The 21,279-nt window shown below is 37.9% G+C and overlaps 1 protein-coding gene across 2 annotated transcripts in view; it reads right to left on the bottom strand.

Moving 5' to 3' along the window:
- The window catches only part of STXBP5 (syntaxin binding protein 5), a 166,954-nt gene that overhangs the window by 78,587 nt on the left and 67,088 nt on the right, over positions 1 to 21,279 (bottom strand). For both annotated transcript variants that reach the window (XM_067542368.1, XM_067542372.1), the window contains exons 8-10: positions 17,216 to 17,299; positions 4,449 to 4,572; positions 3,469 to 3,547 (exon numbers count right to left, since the gene is read on the bottom strand). In XM_067542368.1, coding sequence (XP_067398469.1) covers positions 3,469 to 3,547; positions 4,449 to 4,572; positions 17,216 to 17,299 — 287 coding nt within the window. The remainder of the gene's footprint in view (positions 1 to 3,468; positions 3,548 to 4,448; positions 4,573 to 17,215; positions 17,300 to 21,279) is intronic.

The following is a 21,279-nucleotide window of genomic DNA, read 5'->3' as shown; positions in this document are numbered from 1 at the left end:
GGTAGCAAAAAACTAAACTTAAGTTATCTTAACCTCTGCACTTCCAAAGTCTTCTAATTTTAAATGGTGTGTTCAGGGGAGGAACTGAATTATTGTATTGTATAGAACCAAAAACACTGTTGGTACTTAACAAAAAATTACTGAGGTCCTGAGAAGTTAAAGGTGAATGGCAAAGTGAAAAGCAAAGTTGAGTTAAGCTCAGATTTATGTGCTGAATTCTCTACATATATATTGTACCTAGATATTGTAATAGCTGAATACATTACTCTACACACATGCACACAGTAACAACCATAAGCCACAATGGGATGTGCATTAGTAGGCTCTTTCTGCATTTCCCTGGTGTTTGAAGTTACAAGAACCTAAAGAGTGCTCCAATAACCTACTGGACATCTTCACAGCTTATTACTATACATGAGAAACAAGCAGGTCAATGACCAGTAAAGGAACCTGCACAACAGAATTTCAACAGAGTTACTGGTTGATGCAGTTTATTACTTAATGGATCCTTTTTCATTTCCTTGTTAAAGACTCTTTAAAGTAACAAGTTTTCTCCAGTCTAGAGTATCATATAGAGTTCCTTCAGTTAGATTGGGAGATCACTAACTTTTACATGTCTGCAGGCCTTCTGACTGCTGCTCCTGCTCTGCCATTCTTATATAACCAGAACTTCTGGGTAATCCAGTGTAGGATGACAACTGAACATATTAATTTTACCAAGAACTCCTGCTGGGCAGTTAGACAGGACAGCTAGACTAATTACAACCAGAATTCCCCCAGCAATGTTAGGTTGTGACTACACTAAGAGTTTGGACCTGTAATTCCTAATGCATGCAGCTCCACCAGTGGAGACTACAGTGCTGACAGGCTCAGGCAATTTTACCATCAACAATAAAATTAGATTTCATAGTGGTAGCTATACTATACATGTACCTGAATGCACCTTTATAACACTACAGCTTTCACGAACACCAACTGTAAAGCAGCACCTGTTGGAAATTACTGGTCTGAAAAACCCCTGCATAGACCTTAAGACGAGCCAGGGTAGTCTGGCTGTCTGAGGCCATGTTTTCAGACCCTGCTTGTCAAGTACTATTGCAGGTAAACATACCCCATTGCAAGACTCAATAAAAAATGAATAAAGAATAAATCTGTGATTCTGAATTGGTTAGCTAATGAACTACTGCGTTTTTAAAAAAAAAAGAAATCAAAGGAGAAGGGAAGGAAGGTATGGACAATTAGGATATAAGGCTTGACATAGAAACAGGAAAGGGAATAATTTTAAAAAAATGCCATGTAAAAATCAGCAAGTCCCAATACATATTCCAGGGTCTATAACAAAATGAATGTGTGTATTGAGCCAATGTCAATTCTTTTGAAAGATCATGGTGAACTTGATATTCAGAAGATGAGAAAAATACAGTACATTTGTTTTTAAAAAGAAAAAGAGATTATCTTGGTTATTGCCATCCTAAGACTATCTTCAATACCCACTGAACTAATGAACAAATAACTAGCACTGAAGTCATTGTGGCTACTTGTGGAGTAATTCAACTACGCAAGGGAGATCAGAATCTGGTCTATAGATAATGAAATAATGAGCAAGAGACCGAAAGGTTTATAAAACAACTATAAACCTGACAGCAGATTCGAATAAAAAATAAAGAGAATGTGACATAAGTATGAATAAGTAATTTTTAAAGCAAAATTTTGAGTTCAGACAAAAGCTAGTTAGAATACTAACTGGAACTGGAAACTGACTAAATATCTTTAAACAACCGCAATAATAAATGGCAATGTGCTAAACCGAGGTGTCCAGTGAATTGTTGTTTCAGAGATTAGTGTTAGGCCTTGCTTTTTTTAACTTCTCTATTACTGACCTGAAAAATAGTATCACATTAATGACGTTTTCAAATGGTAATAAATTTGATGGTGTTTTGACACCATCAATCATGGAAAATAATATAAAAGGATGTTATATGATAAGAAATACAGATAGGAAACAAGTTGAGACAACAACAAAATGAAATATTGTATCTTGGAAAAAACAAATACAGACAGTTGGAAGGCTGTACAAACAGGAGAGGTTGTACATACTTAAGAGTTGCAATAAAACAAGCTATATTATTTAAATCATGGAAAAATCAGTTAAAGTTTGAATATTGTAAAAAAATTATGTTACATTGTGAGATTTCAAACTGACTTTTTTTAAATGACCGCAGTGTGAACACTTGAAATCACAGAATTTGTACCTTGCTGCATATTTGAGGCTGTTTTTCAGTTATTTATAGCATAATTTGGGTCAAAAGCTTGAACACAACAGTTGAGTTGTCAGGTTTTAACATATCATGACTTCATGATTATTCAGTATTTTTGCTCTCTGTGGAAAATAATACCTCGACAGATGTAGAGTGCTGCAAACAGTGCAATGGAACAATTGCTGACTGGGACATGGCTTTTCAAAAAACCTGGGAATTGGCTTCAAAACCTTAAATCTCCATTTAACTGACTTTTAGAGAAGGAAAATGGTTCACTGAACCATTAAAATTAACTGTAGAGCATATCAATATATATGAAAGCCTTTGTTAAACTATCAGCAATTTTCAGTAGTTTTATTTACTTGTCAAGCATTCAAGCAATACAGAAAGCCAAAAAGTCACAGAAGGTACATCAGATAAGTCAACAGAAACAAAACAAAGAACATTATTTGAAAATTGCACATCTCTACATAGCTCCAAAGATTTCTATGAATATTATGATTTTACATAGCACCTTTCACCCAAGCATCTCAAAAGGCTTTACAACTGAAAATAAGAAACCCCACATGGTATATAAAAGGGTAAAAGTCTTCCATTAAGTTCTAGTGACAACAATATGCTACTCAATATACTGTAATTTCATCAGAGCCTCTTGTTGGATTACACCTTTATTATACGTACACAAATATACACAATTATGCAAAGTTCATTGCATAAATTATTGCAGCATGTGAAAAGAATTCAGCTATACTCCAAACTCATATTTCTTCACTAAAAAAAGTTGCTGATATGTCTCATTTTAATTCTCCAAAGAAACAGGTTTCCCTAAAATCTTAGTACAACTCAAAATTACTTAAACAGTACATTATCAGTTTTCCCTTATTACTACTAAAAGGTGGCATGTAATCAGGAAGATTTAAAAACAGCACTATTTTTATCACATTTTTATATTTTTGCTAGCCCCTTCAGTTTTAAGGAAGGAGCATACAGATAGAGAGATTTCAACAACGTCGTGTTTACTTATTGTAGTGACACATATTTTAGAATAATAGCTATAGTTTGTCACTTACCACTGCTTTCCAGAGGTTCCCAAGCTTAGCAACACTGGAATATATTTCCCACATATGGGAAGATACAAAGGACATTCTCAAAGAACTACAAGTACCCACTATAGCGTTAAGAATCAACTGACTTCTAAGCAAAGTCTTACCCAGCTCTAGCTGTTTTGTATTCCACTTTAAGGATAGGTTTGCAAGGTTCTGGCTTCTTCCCATCTTTTAGCTGCTTTCCTAAAAAATATATTTTCCTATATTAAAATTCAAAAAATTATGTAATGTGCTGAAATCTTAAATTATTCTTTTAAATAAATTACAAATTAAAATATGCACACAAAACATTCATTGCATTGTCACATGTATATTTTGCGCTTTGATACAATACTAAAAGACCATTCACATTGCCACTCATCATGCAAACATGCAATGTTTGTTTGGGACAGCTTTAAAAAAGCAATATTATAGAAACCAAAAAAACGTTTCCCCCCACAATGAAAACTGATTAAAACAGACATTGTTGGAATAAACAGAGGGAGCTAATCTAATGAATGAAGTTGCCATTTTTACATAAGCTATTTTCAGAAAAGAACCACACTTATATTTTGATTTCCTTCAAAGGGAGCAATGCAAACTTTTATTTATTTGAACAGTCCATATACTTTTCATTAAGCTACTAGTTTGGTTACGTGCATATTTGCTTTAAAATTCTAGAATTTAACAGCATAATTTTGATTTTCCAAGAATTTACACATTAGTGTGTGTATTTATACATAAAAACAGATTGCAACTTTAAGCATAATGCAAACCATGCAAAATCTATGTTCATTCATTTTGAGATCCGTGTAGCAATTTCCAAGAAATGCACTAGAAATGTCTCTGCAGAATTTCGAAGACACAAATTTACACTATTCACATTTGGAAGTTTATTTTCATAAGGGCTTGAGACTGTTTTTTAAACAGCTTGGATTTTGCAGAAGTTGTTAGCACACACCTGGGAAAGACTCATTCTTATGCTAGGGGAATAGTTTTAAGATCTGGAATTAAATAAAACAGGATTTAATAGAAAGGTATAATGCCGTATTTCCTGTGCAAGAACTGCCAGACACTGTATGTATGTATTTCATTCTTCTCTTACCATGTGGAGTGATTGTCTGAAGTGGCTTGGCAGGAGATTTTATGTTCCATATGGTCAAGGTACCATCTGAATGGCTACAAATGAACTGTTTTCCTTCATGGTGCCAAGCAACAGAGTGAATAGCCTGTGTGAGAAAACAGGAAGAATTCAGAGTTTTCGGCCGAAATCTAGAAACTTAGGGCACGTCTACATGACAAAATTAAGTCGACTTAGGTTAGGGTGTCCTACAGCCAGCGCAGTAATTAAATTGGCTATTCATGTCCACACTACACTCCTTCTGCCATCGGTATGTGTCCTCACCAGGAGTGCTTGCTCCGACTTAAGTGGGCACTGTGGGGGGCTGACAGTTTGGGCTGTCAAAGGCAGCAACAAGCAATGTAAGCAGTGTAGTATCTACACAGACACTGTGTCGACCTAACTACATTGACCTAAGTGCTACACCTCTCGTGGAGGAGACGTTATTAGGTTGGTGTAGTGGGCGACTTCGTTTGGTGGGAGCAACATTGTAGAGTAGACGCTGACAGAGGCCGTCTTCACTGCTGCCGTCAGGTCGACTTATCTGGAACGACCGAGAGGTCAGTGAAGACCCGCTCAGTTGATCCAGAAATCAACATATTAAGACCACCCTCTCAAGTGGCGTAGCGCTGTGTCGAAGACAGCACACAGAACAGAAGCACAGAAGTTGACAGGAGTTACGCAAGTTTTTTGTGTAGTTTGCATAACTCTGGTCGACTGCCGCCGAATTTCCGAGGTAAGTGTAGACAAGTCCAGAGTTAGGTTGATATAAGCTGCCATACGTCAACCTAACTCTGTAGTGAAGACCAAGCCTTAGTGTGGTCTCAATTCCTCCTTCTTAAAACAGACCACACAAACAACAAAATGAGATGTTAGATAAATTATTAAGCCATGAAATACCAAAACAAATACAATTCATCCATGTTTAAGTTTTCAGTTACAATTTCAGTATTTCTTTTAGCCATTTTTCCTTTGAAGAAGTTACAACACTGTTTATGTTTATGTTATCAAAAAGTTTTAATAAGAAAAAAATTATCCTTATGCAGTATTATCAGTGTTCGCATAAAATTAAACAAATTTCTACTTGCCGATGGAAAAGCTACAATACTGAGTTTGATTCAGCAAACATTTGGAAGATAATACCTGGTATTGTTATAAGATTTTTAAGCTGTATTATTTAAACATTAACACCTGTGCAGCAGTTTCTAACTAGTAGATACATGCAAATGGTGCATTACAAGGTACAATTTTTAATATGAAATATCAATTTTCATCAACTTATTGGTTACTTAGGTGATGAGACCTTCAGCCACAAGGGTGTATATCAAATGGTTTTACGAAGCATGTAGTTTTATGCACACAAAGTATATCAGAGTTGTATCAAGCCTTGAGAAAAGGCAGTTTTATATTCCTTTAAAATAATTCCTTCTGAAGAATTTATACTCAGCATTTTTTCTTTATAGGATATGCTAATCTGTTATACAGCCTCACGTTATACTGTAATATAATACACAATCTTTGAAATTTAAGAAACAAAATCAAGGACTTAAAATTATTTCTGGAATAACATTTTAGGAACAAAGAATTGCCAGAGTGTCTCAGATATTGTTCATTACTTCATATTGGCTGGCCAATTAAAATTGTAACATACAGTCACACATTTAGCTCCTACTGGTCAATTAAAATCATAAAGAGCTTCACCGGAGCAACAAAACTGCGAACAGCATAAAACCTAGTTAACTGAAAACTGGGAATTGTCCTGATGTGCCAGACCAACATTCAACACCACCTGGGTCACTATTTACATCAATTTGGATTGCTGATGCCATTTTTACACTGGCATGGCTACTTCAAACCTTTAGTAATAGAAAAGAAAATCAGAAGTGACATTTATGACAGAGGATCAGCTGCAGTCTAAAAAAAGACTATAGCAAAATTATTTATGGCTGCTTTCATGTTAAAAAATAAACTAAATTTATAAACTCACCAATTCACTTATACAACACACAAAAAAACCTATAGATTTTCAATTAATATACATCACAATTCTCTAGCAGGCTTTAAAACTTCAGTGACTCTCCAGATGGCTTTTAGAAATTTGGGGTATTTTGGTAGGAAAATTGAGAGTAGGTTTTAACCTATTTTATATTATTTTTAAAGGCACCAGTCACCATAGCATCTAGGCATCAGTTCCAGTTACACATTATAGGCATTTTAAGTGGAATATGATGTTATTTAGTCTACAGATATAATGTACTGGAAATTTTGCAACTGCAAAACTTAGTCCAGTGGCATGCAACATGGGACACCTCAACGATGACCTTCTAAAGAAAATGCATATTTGATCATGAATTGAAAATATGTTTCCTGACCAAGCTCCACAACTTTTAAAATGAAAGGTCTGAATCAATCCTACTGCAGTAGGTGAAAAGATGGTGATACAACCTCCCCAAGTGCCTCCCACCACTTCCTCAGTAGCCTCACATGACAGCTCTGTATGAGCCAGAAGCAGTCTGAGCAAGCCCACTGAGGGCCTGAGCTCCAGCCCAAAGTTACAACAGCCACACTATTGCTATTGTTAGTGTTCTAGCTCAAGTTCCGATACCACGAGTCTGTCTGCCCGTGCTCAGAGGCTTGCTCTCAGCTGAAGTGTAGACATACTTTAACTGGCTTCATCTGAGCCTAAGGGAATGCCTAGAAAAGGATGGCTCCGTTCCTTCAAACACTCACCCAGGGGAAGAGCAGGAGAAGCTGAGAACCACCCACCAGTTACCGTCACCTGATTTTCTGCCTCAATCCAGGTTAGAACTGTTTTAGCTTCTGCCTATTGACAAAAGTTCACTAGGGACCAAATGCCAGCTAGGGATACCTAGACAACAGTCAGGCCCACCAGTCCCCAACCACCACCACTGAAGCATTCCTATGCACCAGAAGCTGCATGTGGGGGAGACATAGAAGCCAGGAATATTAGTTTTGGATACAGAACTGTGTACTGTAGACAGGCATTGAAGTTAATTCATTATTTTATTATTTGCATTATGATGGCAATGAGAGGCTCCAATCCAGACTGCGGTCCCAGAGCATGAGATACTGCACAAAAACATAGTAAGAGACAGCATCTACCTCAAGAGTTTATAATCTATATAAATAACGCAAAGCAAAACAAAAAGTTTTATTTACACAGTGGGGAAGGAGAGAAAGAAGGACCCATGCAACCAAATCGCTGAAGTTCTTTAATAGAAGCTAATATCTTCCTCCACTATACCTTACTGCCAACATTTTCCCACAGCTACTCACATACCTATACTCCTTCCAACATTCCCATCAGCCTCAGCATAGGTATTACTTTCAAAGCTCAGACATTGCAAATGCATTCCTACTTCACCACTGACTGGCACTCTATGCTTGGTACTCCATGTTTGACTAAAAATGCAGAAGAACTACATGAAAGAACTTAAACTATTTCTGCATTGTGGCAAGCTACTGTATTCATCCACTGAAGATAGTAAGTGCTGGAACGCTACTCTAACCTCACATGACCTGTAGAATGCAGTAAGGGTTCTGTGTTTCATAGTTTATTCTTGCAAAAGCTATTTTCAAAAGAACATTATCCAAGGAACTGTATCTAAAAATGTATATAAAGTTTAACATAGCCGTTTCATTGTTTCATACTAGTAGAGATTACTAATGTTAGCTATGTGTGAAACATTTACTATAATTTCAGTTTCCAGATTCTGATCTGTAGTTTGTCTTTTTCCTCTGAAGTTCATAAGTGTACAATTCAGTACTGGTGTTTCTATTTTTAAAATTATCTCAGCATTTCAAAATTTAGCTTACTAAACTTTCACAATTTTTTGTTTTGTTTTAATTTGTACAGGTACTATTTTTTAATTAAGTATTTTAGTACTTATGAAAAATGTCAGAGTGACAGTTCGACAAATTGAAGTTCTCTACATATCAGCAACAGATACTGCATGGAGATCAGTGATGCTGGCTTCCCATCTATTCTGGAGGAACTCTATCTAAAAAATCTCCATGTTTTGTCAATCCTACTGTTGAAACTGTCAAGAGCTATTCATGACATGCGTCACTTGTCCACTAAGACCCAAATGAACCATCCACTCATTTCACAAAGGTCACCAAAAAAGGTCACTCACTACCATCCTGAGCTGGATTAAGACTAGCTTCAATTTTTGTTGCACAACATATTAAGAACTTAGAGCCTGTTTTTAGAGTGCTGTTCAGACTTTACAAATCAAAAACACCTGTCAGGGATGGTCTAGATAATACATAGTCCTGTCTTGAGTGCAGGGGACTGTACTAGAAGACCTCTCAAGAAGACCTTACAGTCCTACGATTCTATGTATATGGTAGTGCTCCTCTTCCCCACATGGTGTAAAATAGTATCTTCTGCTGTTCCTGGGTGGTAGAGAGCATTGTCTCCCTATATTTATGATCTTGCAAGAATGTAGAAAGTGAGCACAGCTCGGGAATTAGTTCAAAAGGGTCAACTCAATGCTCTTACCCCTCACTAATTCTCCCAAGTAGCATGAGAAGAAAAGAGAGAAATGCCATGACGAGGAAGAGAGATGGGATGGAATGAAACCATTAATTCCTCTTTGATAAAGATTTTGACAGTATCTGAAAACATTTAAAATACAATATTTTCCTGTCTAGGTATTTCTAATGCAACAATCAATGTGACATTTAGGTAGCAAGTGCATAATAAAGAACTGAACAACAAAATGATAACACTGTCCCGTACTCTAATTAATCTCCCATTGTCTTTTGTAAAAACAGATTGCCTTCTTAGCTCATTTGTATGACTAACCTGCATGCCTTTCTGACCTTTCTAAAAATACCATTTCCATTACTATGTGTGTACATAAGTGAGGGTAGCAGAGGGAAGATTTCTGTCTGTATCCATTCTTTAACTATTTATTTATGTTGACTAATGGCAAACCCTTGGGCTATTTTGGTATGTCCTCTATAAAGCTCAAAGATAAGCTCTGATGTTTATCCATCTATCAGAAGACAGACTAAAAATAGTAATCTATAATACATTTTCTGAGTTAATGCTATTCAAGTTCAGTTTAAAACAGAGCAGGCAAAATATTTTTAAATTTAAAACCTGACAATTTTAAATAATGAAGTTGCAACAATTCCAAATATTTCTTAAAAAAGCAGTTTAAAAGTATACTGTAATATCTTTGTTTTATTGTTTTGATGTACGCAAAACAGAAAAGAATGTTTACAGCATAAAGTTTATTCTATGCTCCTATTGTATGAATAATGCACAGAAAATGACATCTGCCAAAGCTATATTTGAACTTCAGAGTCTTTCAATAGAAAGAAGCTCACGAAGGAGACACAAAGAAAGCGAACATTTTCCATTCTATCCTTTCACTGTGCATAAACATTTTGCAAGACAATGATAAGAAACTAACTGCAGAGGATGGTTTAATAGGCATTATAAACAACAACTATAAGAAAGTTAATTTATAACTATAGGTCTGTAACATTAATAGCTATCATATTCCAGATACACTGTTTTTTCCCACTTTTCTGAAATATGAAGGATAGATTTGTGTATTATTTCAGATGATTCTCTGTCAAAGAAAAAAAAGGTTACTAACTTTTCTTAACTGTTCTTTGAAAACTGTCCATTCCATGTTAGGTGTGTGCGTACTGCATGCACTATTGCTGGAGATTTTTCCCTAAGTGATATCAGTTGGGCTAGCTACAGCACCCTCTGGAGGCACATGCTTATGCGAGGATATAAGGGGCATTGGCAATAACACCAAGAGAGGAGAAGGATGGGAAAAGGAATGGACATGAGCAACACATTTTGAAGAACAATTAATAACCATTTTTTCTTTTTCGTGTGCTTGCTCATGTCCATTCCATGTTATGTGACTCACAAGCAGCACCCTAGGTGGGCTCAGAGTTCATGAACCTGGTGACTGCAACACTGCTCTTCCAAAACTGGTGTCGTCTTGGACCTGTTGGGTGATGGCGTAGGGGACGTGAAGATATGCACAGATGACCAGGTTGCAGCTCTGCAGATGTCCTGGGTTAGTTACTGTGCGAGGAATACTGCTGATAAAGCCTGGACTTTTGAGGAATGAATGGCCATGATGGCCGGAGGCAGGACATTTGCCTGCTTGTAGCAAGCCCGAATACAAGAGTTATCCAGGATGAGATCCTCTGGGTTGACACAGGTATCCCACTCACCCTTTCCACTATTGCTATAAAAAGAGTTGCGTGAATTTGCGGAAGGGCTTAGTTCTTTCAATATAAATGGCACGGGCCCACCTAACATCCAACATATGAAGCCGTCATTCCTCTGAGTTCTTGTGAGGTTTTTTGGGAAGACAGACAGATAGGAAAATGATCTGGTTCTTATGGAATTGTGACACCACCTTTGGCAGGAAGGTCGGATGGGGGAGCAGTTGGACCTTGTCTTTGAAGAACACCATGTAAGGCGGTTCTGATGTAACAGCCTTGATCTCAGAGACCCTTCTGGCAGATGTGATTGCCACCAGGAAGGCAACCTTCCAGGAGAGAAGCAGCAGAGAGTACGATACTAATGGCTAAAAGGAGGGGGACAGTGGGAGGCGCTAAACTTCGACTGGACCAGGTTTAAGCCCCATGGGAGGTCAGTTCACAAACCTGAAGGATAGAGCCTTTCCAACCCCTTGAGAAACCGGACTGTCATTTCTTGGGAGAACACTGATCTGCCATTCACTGGGGGATGGAAGGCTGAGGTGGCTGCCAAATGTACCTTAATAGATGAGAGTGCCAGACCCTGCTGTTTTAGGTACAGCAAATAGTCCCAGCATACTGAAGGTATTGAGATGGAAAAACCTCACATTTAGAGGCCCAACAAATGAAATGTTTCCACTTAGCCAAGTAGGTAGCACTGGTGGAAGGCTTTTTACTTCCTAGAAGACCTGATGAACCTGTTCAGTGCAGACCTGTTCTTCAGGGTTCAGCCATGCAACATTCATGTAATTAGGTACAGGGAGGTTTGGTTTGGGTGAAGTAACCGGACATGGTCTCATGAAATCATATCCAGGTGGAGCAAGAGTGAGAGTGGACTGCCACTGAAAGGTCCAGAAGCTTGCTGAACTAATGTTGGTGTGGTCTCACCAGTGCTATCAGGATAATTCTTGCCATGTCCCATTTGATTTTCAGAAGAACCTTGTGAACCCAAAGGATTGGGGGAAAGGCATACAGCAGGTGGTTTGCCACGAGAGCAGGAAGGCATTGGAGAGGGAGCCCAGGAAGCGAACAAAACACTGCATTTTCTGTTCTGCCGGGTGGCAAACAAGTCCACCTGGGGAGGCACCCACTTTTGGAAGATGACACTGGTAACCTCCAGGAGAAGGAACCATTCATGGTGAGAGGAGAAGAATCTGCTGAGGTGATTTGGCACTACTTTCTAGGCTCCCGGGAGATGAGACCTCTCAAGATGAATGGAATGTCTCGCACAGAAGTCCCATAGACAGACAGCCTCCTGACACAGGACAGAGAATCGAGCTCCTTCTTGCTTGTTGCATAGAACATGTCCACTGTACTGTCTGTCAGGACTTGTACCCACCTTGCCTGAGACCTGGGGAAGAAACACGGACATGCTAGGCAAACCTCCCTGAGCTCCCTGATGTTTACGTGCAAGGAGAGTTCTTCCCTGGACCAGAGGCCCTGAGTCCTAAGGTTGTTGAAGTGGGCTCCCCACCCTAGGTCTGACGCATCCGAGACTAGAAATACTGACTGTTGTGGGATAACAAAGGGTAACCCATCATTACAGACCTTGATTCTTTCCACCAGCCAGGGAGGCAAAGGCCGAGTGAAGGACAGTGAGTACTGAGTCCAAATGGTGCCCGCTTGGGGAGTATAGTGAGCTAGCCACACCTGGAGCAGTCTGGGGCTCAGCCTTGCATATTAGACCATGCAAGTACAAACAACCATGTGACCCAGTAGATTGAGCACACCCAGGCTGTCGTGATTGGGTGAGCCATGACCCTGGATATCAGGTTTGACATGGTCTGAAAGAGGGCCTCTGTCCGGAAGACCCTGGCTTAGGTCGAGTCGAGCACTATCCCAATATATTCTATTGTCTGAACTGGAACAAGAGTTGACTTCTGCTCGTTTATCAGCAGGTCCAGTGCTGTGAAAGTGGCTTGGACTGTGCTGATGCTGTTTTGCACTTGAGCCTGCAACCGACCCTTCATTGGTCAGTTGTTGAGGTACAGGTAGACTTATATGCCTCGTTGCCTGAGGAAGGCTGCTACAACCACAACATACTTCATAAAATCCAGTGGGGCTGCCAACTGGCCAAAGTGGACAGTGGTGAACTAGTAGTGGCATCCTTTAAGTGGAGGGTAACATACCAGTCTCCTGGGTCCAGAGAGAGAATGATGGAGGCCAGGAACAGTTTTTTTGGGATATCTGTTGAGCTGATGCAGGTCCAAGATGGGCTGGAGCCCCTATTTGATTTTTCATTCTATGCTGTTTCTTGTTCTCCATTTTACTTCAAACATTTATATTTGTAAATATTCACTTCAAACATTTTACTTCAAATATTTTTTAGACACTGACATTTAGAAGTGGAATGGTGGCAGGGTGTGTGTGTGGAGAGGGAACTCAGTAATCAGGCAGCAAAAGGGGGAAGGACAGGCAATCTGAGCAGTATAGTACTATGCTCCCCTGGTTCCTCAGGTCCACTACTGAATTGTAGTCTGCATTTCTGTGGCAGAATAAGTATTCTGACTAAAGACTGCTCCCATAAGCCCCAATTTTAGCAAATTACATAAACATATGATTAAGTACATGCTGTATTTTGCCATATTGTGGTAAGAGTTTTCAGCACCTTGCAGGATCATACCTATATGTACACCTATATGTACACAAAACAAAATCAGACTCCTGAAAGGGGTACAGTAGTCTGGAAAGGTTGAGAGTCACTGATCTAGAAACCCCTCCCTCCCACTCCACTGAGGTAGATGCAAGTATACTTAAAATGCTTTTGTTCAATCATTTAAAAATATTTTCCCCAAAAAGTCACTGTTAGTATACCCTAAAAGCCATGTTCTTCTCTTTTACTACATGGACACTTCAGGGCAATGCTGTAATAAACATATCTATTATCTAATACTGGTTATAGTACTTCACCTGTTATGATGTTTACACCTAAATATTGGAATGAGAATCTGCAGAGTATGGAAATATTTTTACATTTAATTTAAACTAAAAAAGGCTAGAGGTTACAGTGGTTTTCTCATTTTTTATCCTGCAGATCTAAATTGCTCCCAATACTAAACCACCAAAGGCAGATGTTGTCGCTCCTACAAGTCTCTGATGATAGAAGAGAGATCTTAAACACCCACTACATCACAGTTTTCTCCAAATAAATTAATACACTGGCCTTCTCAGTGCATAAGTAACTGCATTCCAGACTGCTTTTAGCCTGCAGTGTTAACTAGATTAATAAATTTTGTGTCATTTTACTTCCCTGTTTTCTTAAATGTTTACTTGACATTAACACAAACTAAAAAAGTATAATAGAAATAGTATTAAGTATTAAGCTACAACATGAAGTCTCAGAACAAAAAATAATCACTATTTTACAAATTAAAAAACCTATTTCAACATAGAACAAAACCTATAATATGCCCCAAAACAATGATCCTAAAGAAAAATGGTTATGCAGATAGGTGAGGCCTGTAATTCCCTAAGGCATGATTATAAATACACAAGACACACATGTCAATCGTTTAACAGTTTGCCTTGCAGCTAGATTCTGAACTGGGCTTAGTTCATGTCAAGCTCTAAGTCACATGACCTGGAAACAGAGAACAATCCAGAAAGTTCACTAGTTGAGCAAGCATAACGTGCTATAAAGATAAGTGATTTAATATAAATTAACTGAAAATCCTTGGTGGAAAGTTCGTAGAGGACGGAATTCCACCTGTCTGACTGTAAATTTTTATAGTGAATATTGTGAAATGTACTGAGTTCTCTCAATACAAAGTCTTCAATTTTCTTCTGCTCTCCCTGCTTTGTGGTAATGCACAGTATAGAAAAAAAGAGACAAAACAGATTGTGAAAGGGAGAATTAAAAGTTTAAATTTACACTATTTTCTTGATTTTCTTACATGAAAAATATGAAGAGTAGAAATATATTTTTATGCCTGCAGATTTATACTGGGATTCTAAGTGAATAAGCTGTTTAAATGTGAATCTAAACATCCTGTTTCAATTCATTAGTTATTTTAGTGCTAGGCTAAAAATACATATCTACTTCAACTTTTCTAAAAACTGAAAGACATTTTAAGGTTTTTATGTTTATGACTGGGTCATGAGAAGTTCAGACTAACAGGTTAGCTAGCAGCTCCAGAAGCAGTCTGTTCTATAGGAATATGAATGCATAAATGGAAGTCAGGAGTTCCTGAGTTCCAGTATCAACACTGCAAAATGACAGTCATATGAATGTGGGCAAGGCATTTCTCTCTTTTCTTCAGTTTTCTGATCTATAAAACAGGATAAATATTTCAGTATCCTATTCTGTGAGGGACTGTAGTTATGTGTAGTGTTTACAATATGTGAAGTGCTATACTGTATGGGGGATGGGAGCTTAGGTAACTTCTTTACATGCAACCTGGCCAACACTTCCTTTCCAATCTGAAAAGCAACTCAGCTTCAAATAAGCCCCACACTTTTCTACAGCCAAGGAGGACTGTGACATAGACCAAGACCAAGGAAGATCTGCTTCTCCATACGTTGCCTGACCAACCCCTCACTTCCAAATCAGAAGCGCATCTTAAAGGAAGGCTTACCCTAACTTCCCCATGGAACATCCCAGCAGGCCTGAGAGCATATCTACAATGCAACTGAGGTGTGATTGAAACATGTGTAGACATACCTAAACTAGCTAGATCTAACTAGATCAAAGCTACCTCAAGTAACAATAGCAATGAAACTGCGGCAGCACAGATGGCAGCATGGGCTAGGCCCTGCCCGCCTCAAATCCTGGGGCATACTTGAAAAGATGATCTGTGCCACTCTGGTTTCATTGCTATTATTACTTAAACTAGCTTTAGTTCAAAACTAGATATAGTGAGATGAATCTAGTTAGATCAAAGCCAGCCTAGATATGGCTACCTGTGCTGTAATCACACCCCCCAATTGCAGTGTAGACAATGTGAGAGGCAGGCAGTAGCTGTACTCCATCTGTAGCCTGGCCCGTCTACTGAATTTGGCAGAAGAAAATCGGTCAACTGTAAATATGTGCCTCTGCGTTTTTTTCTTTTTATAATTAAACATGAGATACTGGTATGTGCAAGAGACATACAATGCATCAAGTTTACTACCTGCTTACATCAGTACAAACTGTGTTTGGAAGAGTCTAGTGGCCAAAATTATCCTGGGAAACCAGGTTATGCAAACCAGTCACAACTCCAACTATTATGAAGGAGGGCTGTAAGGGTCTTATGCAGACATGAAAATGGGAGGCACAGTCCAAAAAGTAAGCATGGTCAGGATGGCTTTAACTTGCACAAAATCAGCACCTCCTTTCATAATATTCCATTGGCTGAATTTGTGTGAAGGAATAAAGGAAATGGAAAAGTCTCCTGGATGCAAACCCTACCAGAGAATGGAAGAAACACACTACTTTGTCCTCTGAGGCCTGGGATACAATGGCCTTAGCTGATACAGGAAAAACTACCTAATGCCTCTGTGCCATCTTTGTTGGATTTGGCCCATTAACTAATTGATTAACAGTGCTTTTATGTTAGATAATAATAGACTATTATTATTATTATTATAGATGCCAATGTCTATTTTTAAGTATTTTTATCTATTTAAATTTTCAAAGATGCACAAAATTATGGGTTTTAAGGCATCTTTTCCTTTTTTTATCGATACAAATTTTCACAGTTGCAGGAAATTAGAGAGAGGTCAGACTATGTGGGGGGAGAGTCAGATAATTTAGTGACAGATGTTGTGTCTCAAAAAGTTAAAGCTCTATAACCATTGAAAGGAATGGTCAACATCACGTCAAAATACACAAAGTAAATATCTTTATATCAAACTAATATGTTCTCAAGCAGCATTTTTCTTACTTTGCCTATCTGTACATTTTTATAATCATTGATATAACTATTTTTTCATCAGTTCATGTGTGTATGGTGAAATCAACACAGACATTTAACAATAAAAATCTAATCCTTACAAAGCCTATATAGAAACACAAAAAAGAATCACATTAGCCAATAACAGGTCAGAAACCCTCTCTCTCCAAGATTCCTGGGAAAATCTGAAAAACTATCCTGTCAATGCTACTTTTTTTCCCATCCTAAATCCATTTTTTAGCATTATTTCCAATTGATCCATTATCTACCCTCTAGCCACAGACCCTGGAACTTTCTTAAAAATTTAGAGAAACTGCAAATATTTAAGCATTTTAAAATATGAGTTGTATTTACTAAACTAAAAGAGTAAATGTCTTAATTAGAAAAAAAATATTTTCATATAGCAAAACGTTTAGAAGCAAATGGAATCTTTGTAATAAACAGCACAGATTCACTTACAGAGGTGTTAACCGTTATGAGGACTATAGTATTTGCTTCTCAACATCATTGTTTAAACATACAAAATATTACCAATATTTAATTATTAAATCACAATAGAAAAAACAAAAACACTACAACACAAGTGGAAGTAAGTCAGATGAAGCATAATATCATTACCTCATCATGTGTGTATCTGTAATCTGCCTTCTTTGATTTGAGGTCCCATAATACTACTGTTCCAGACTCATAGCCAATCAGGAGCTACAACATCAGAATAAAGAACATTACCTCTTACAAGAATGAAGGAAAGAAAGTTACTTAAAATACCTATAATTCTTGTTCTATGAAGTAGGTACTGCAGTAATATTAGATCCACCCTCTTTTGTCTTTATTCCTTAGTGTGACAGAGTGGAATCCTCCACAACAGTTCTAAAACTATTAAACTACTTCCCTATTACACAGCAGGTACATAATATCAAAAGGTAACTCTTGAGCTAATCAAACATGTACTGCACCATCCACATTTCTGTAATGACAAAATATTCATGTTTAAAAACAAACTGAATACTAGTTTATCACCAAAGCATGCTCAATCCAAAATTGCATAATTAAACGCATGTGTACATGAATTTTTTGATGAAAGACAAACGAAAAGGCAAAGGCAAGAAGAGGGTTTGTGGCTACGGGATTGGATGGGCTGTCAACATGGAAGCTAAAGTCACCAAAAATGAGAAAGATTGTGATGACAGAAAACAGAGCCAGGATTCAAAAATCAGAGAGGAAAGTGGACAAAGAAGAGCTGTGCAACAAAGAGGGGAAGGAAAGAATTGGATGGAGGACTGCTCAAAAGAGACGTAAGAGTGGTTAAGGTAGAAAGGAGGGGCTGGAAAAAAAAAGAGGAGGGGAGTATAAAACTCCCAGCACATTTTATATTGTAAGAAGGAACCAGGGACACAGATTGATGAGGATAAGAGCCACTAAAGAGCTGGCTTACTTCCTGCTTGTTTTGTCATGGTCCTAAACTTCTAGATTAAGATTTGACGTAATGTACAACTGAGGAAGAGTTTGTCTTTATCTTCTGAAGAGTTCGGAGAAAGACTGAGAGGGAATCTCTGAGAGGCAAACATAAGGCACTTGATGTGCTCCTTCTTCACTGAAGCTGGTGTTCATTGAGTTAGTCAGAGGCAAAGCAGAAGGAAAAAACTATTATTTTCTTCACTGACCTGAATACTCTATCCTTTTGCTCCCACAATTTTATTTTAAGAAAGCAAAGCACAGTAATCTAGTGACACACAAGAAGAACTTACTGTACTTATTGCAGTTCTGTGGAACAATCAGTTACTTCTTTAAAGAAGCCACCATTAGAAGATTTCCCCAGATGTCGACCAAAGGTGTGTGCACGCGCAAATAGATACATGGAGGGAGGAAGATAGAGAAGTTGTTCACACAAAGTCCCTGCATTCAAATATTCTCTTTAAAGAAGGAGGGAAGCTAGAGAGGAACTTGGTAAGGGAAAAAGATCAGCGGTGTTTATAATGAAAAATGAGGGGGGAGACTATTGAAAGTTGCTGCATTTGCCTGGTGCCTTTAAGAATTAGCAGCACTTTCAGGACCACTTCACCAGGAGATGAGGGTCACATGGTGCACTGGCAACTCTCCTCTGGCTCTTGGGAGTGCACATAAGGCTCTAGGGCAGTGTTTCTTAACCTGGGGGTTTAGAGGGGTCGCAAGTGCAGATCTGGTATTGGGGGTGGCAAGAAAGGCAATTGCCTGGAGCCACAGGGGCGCCATGAAACTAAGTTACATGCCTCAGCCCCGTGGGGGTGGGACTCAGGCTTCAGGGGCACAGTAGTTTCGAAAGGTTAAGAACCACTGCTCTAGGGTCAACATTTTCTAACTGAGATGTCTAAAGTTAGTCAAGTAAAGCCACAATTCCAGATTTAAAGTGGCGGCCTGATTTTCAGGAATAAGGTTAAAAGGTTAAAAATCTTTTTTTAAATTCTTAAACCATCTTACTTCTTGCAAGTTATTTTCTATTACATATATTATTTTGAGATTTTTTTTTCCTCTAACTTTATTTAGCCTCCCCTTTCTCGCAGTATTTTAACTATAATTTTAATAGGTATTTTTGTCTCCTGTGCATTAAATTTCTTGATACCTTATGCTACTACTTGACCATTTGCTGTAGTAACTCTTTCTTTCTCGCCTCTACCTACTCTGGGGCTCTAAACAACAAAGACATATAGAATAGTGCCTCTCTATCTATCATATATTCCCCCATTCACTATCCCTCTTACTTTTCTTTTCCCCTCTACAGACACACAAGATGACCCAATCTTCTAGACCCTAGAGTTAGCAGAATTCTCCCACTACTACTCCTATGTGTCACACTCCCATCTGACTGCTATCAAAAAGCACAGCACTACCTCTTCCTGCAAAGAATGGAAGCCCTGCAAGGAGAAAGAAACACTGTTGAGGACAGCAGAATGTGGGAAGCACTGATTAGTAAGGAGGAAGACAAGTTACTCAGTTCCTCTGCTGTACCTAGGGCATGGGTCAGAGGGATTAAATGAATGGACATGTGTTACCTGAATTATCCAAAAGAACCATCTGGTGTTAGTGGTTCCAAATCCACATGCTTAAGACAAGACTCCAACTCTGGGGATCTAGACATTTACTAATTAAATAGCAGCACTTGTTTAGAGTAATTGGTCAAACACAAATTTGGAGATGGTATGATACACAAGGAAAAAGGTATGAACAATTCATAATAAAAAAGGCTTATCATTTAATAGTATGAGATTACTCAGGCACTACCACCAAGACTTCACTTTTTATAAAGGATGTTTCTGCTGCCTTTACTTTGGACTTCACCTAAATACCTTGTGTATTCTGAAATAGAAACCTTCACCATCTGATCTACAGTATACTTAACAATTTTGTCTGCGGAATATTACATAAGTCTCTTTTTCTTGCATACAAATATTGTCAAGTTCCCTGGTTAATCCCAATATCAAAAAATATGAGAGGATTTCCTAACACTTAAGATTTATTACACAATACTGGCTCACAAAAATACAAGGCTGTATTTAACTACGTAAACTGCCCTGGAATTCTAAGCCATTTAATTAAATGAAAATGGAAAATTAGACAATAATCTTATAAACCGTATCAAGTTAAGTATACTATTTTAAAATATGAATTTTACTCTAAGGCACCAAGCATTATTTTACTCTTTTCTATTCAACTACGGTGGCAACAGTGACCGACCACCATTCAGCAGCTGTACATTATTATTGTATATTAGCAGCAATTTTATAGTTCTAATAAAACAATAAAATAAATTATTGTATATTAGCAGCAATGCTAATATATGAACAAACAGGTTAGTGAACGCACTAAATTTGAAATTACAGTCCAAAGAACCATTCACCAAATGGAAAAACAAAACAAAAAACACTGGCAGAGTAATTAGATTGCTTACTTTTCTGAAAGTATTATTGTTTTTATTTTAGATTCATACTTTAGGGCCCATGATTCTTGCAGGTGACTCAGGCTCTAACCCTGCAGAAAAAATGTGGACAGAGACTCTGCACTCAAGTCAATGAGCTCCACTCAGATGAACTGTTCTGCCTGCAGAATTTGCTGGACTGGGGGTTAAGGTCTCAGCATTTCAATCTCAAAGCTGCACGCTATTAAACTATTTAAACTATTGCAGAGTTAAAACAGCCTCAAGTGTCAGCTATTTTCCATAGCTCAAATACTAATGAAATTAAATAAAAATAAACCATTCCAAACTCTAAAAGGGAAACAGGTGGATAAGTGGAGCTGCATTATAATTACTGCCTTTACACAACAAAGTACTGTAGTTTTCCTTTCTTTAAAAGCTAAGTATAGTATGAGAGCTCCACTTCTGGAAAGCAAAATGTTCTAAGAATGTTTCTGAAAATGCCAACAAAAATTGCTACAAATATTCAAAGCAAAAAACGACAGTGGTGGCAATAACAAATGCTCATGACCTAATTCACCACTGCTTTGCAAGCTGTTCAATCATTTATATCAGTGCAAACTGAGCGCAAGTTGTGATGGATATGGAGCTGCTATGTAATATCTCATGAATGCTCTATGGTGATCCGATTATTGGGATGTTTACTTTACAAATAGACTGAGTTATATCCTGGGATATTTGTTATATGATTAGATTCATAGATTCCAAAGCCACAAGGGATCACTGTGATCAT

This window comes from Emydura macquarii, unplaced genomic scaffold, assembly GCF_026122565.2.
Source record: "Emydura macquarii macquarii isolate MOO-44397 ecotype Brisbane River unplaced genomic scaffold, CSIRO-AGI_Emac_v2 contig_705, whole genome shotgun sequence".
Lineage (NCBI taxonomy): Eukaryota > Metazoa > Chordata > Testudines > Chelidae > Emydura > Emydura macquarii.
This window is presented reverse-complemented; position numbering and strand designations above follow the sequence as displayed.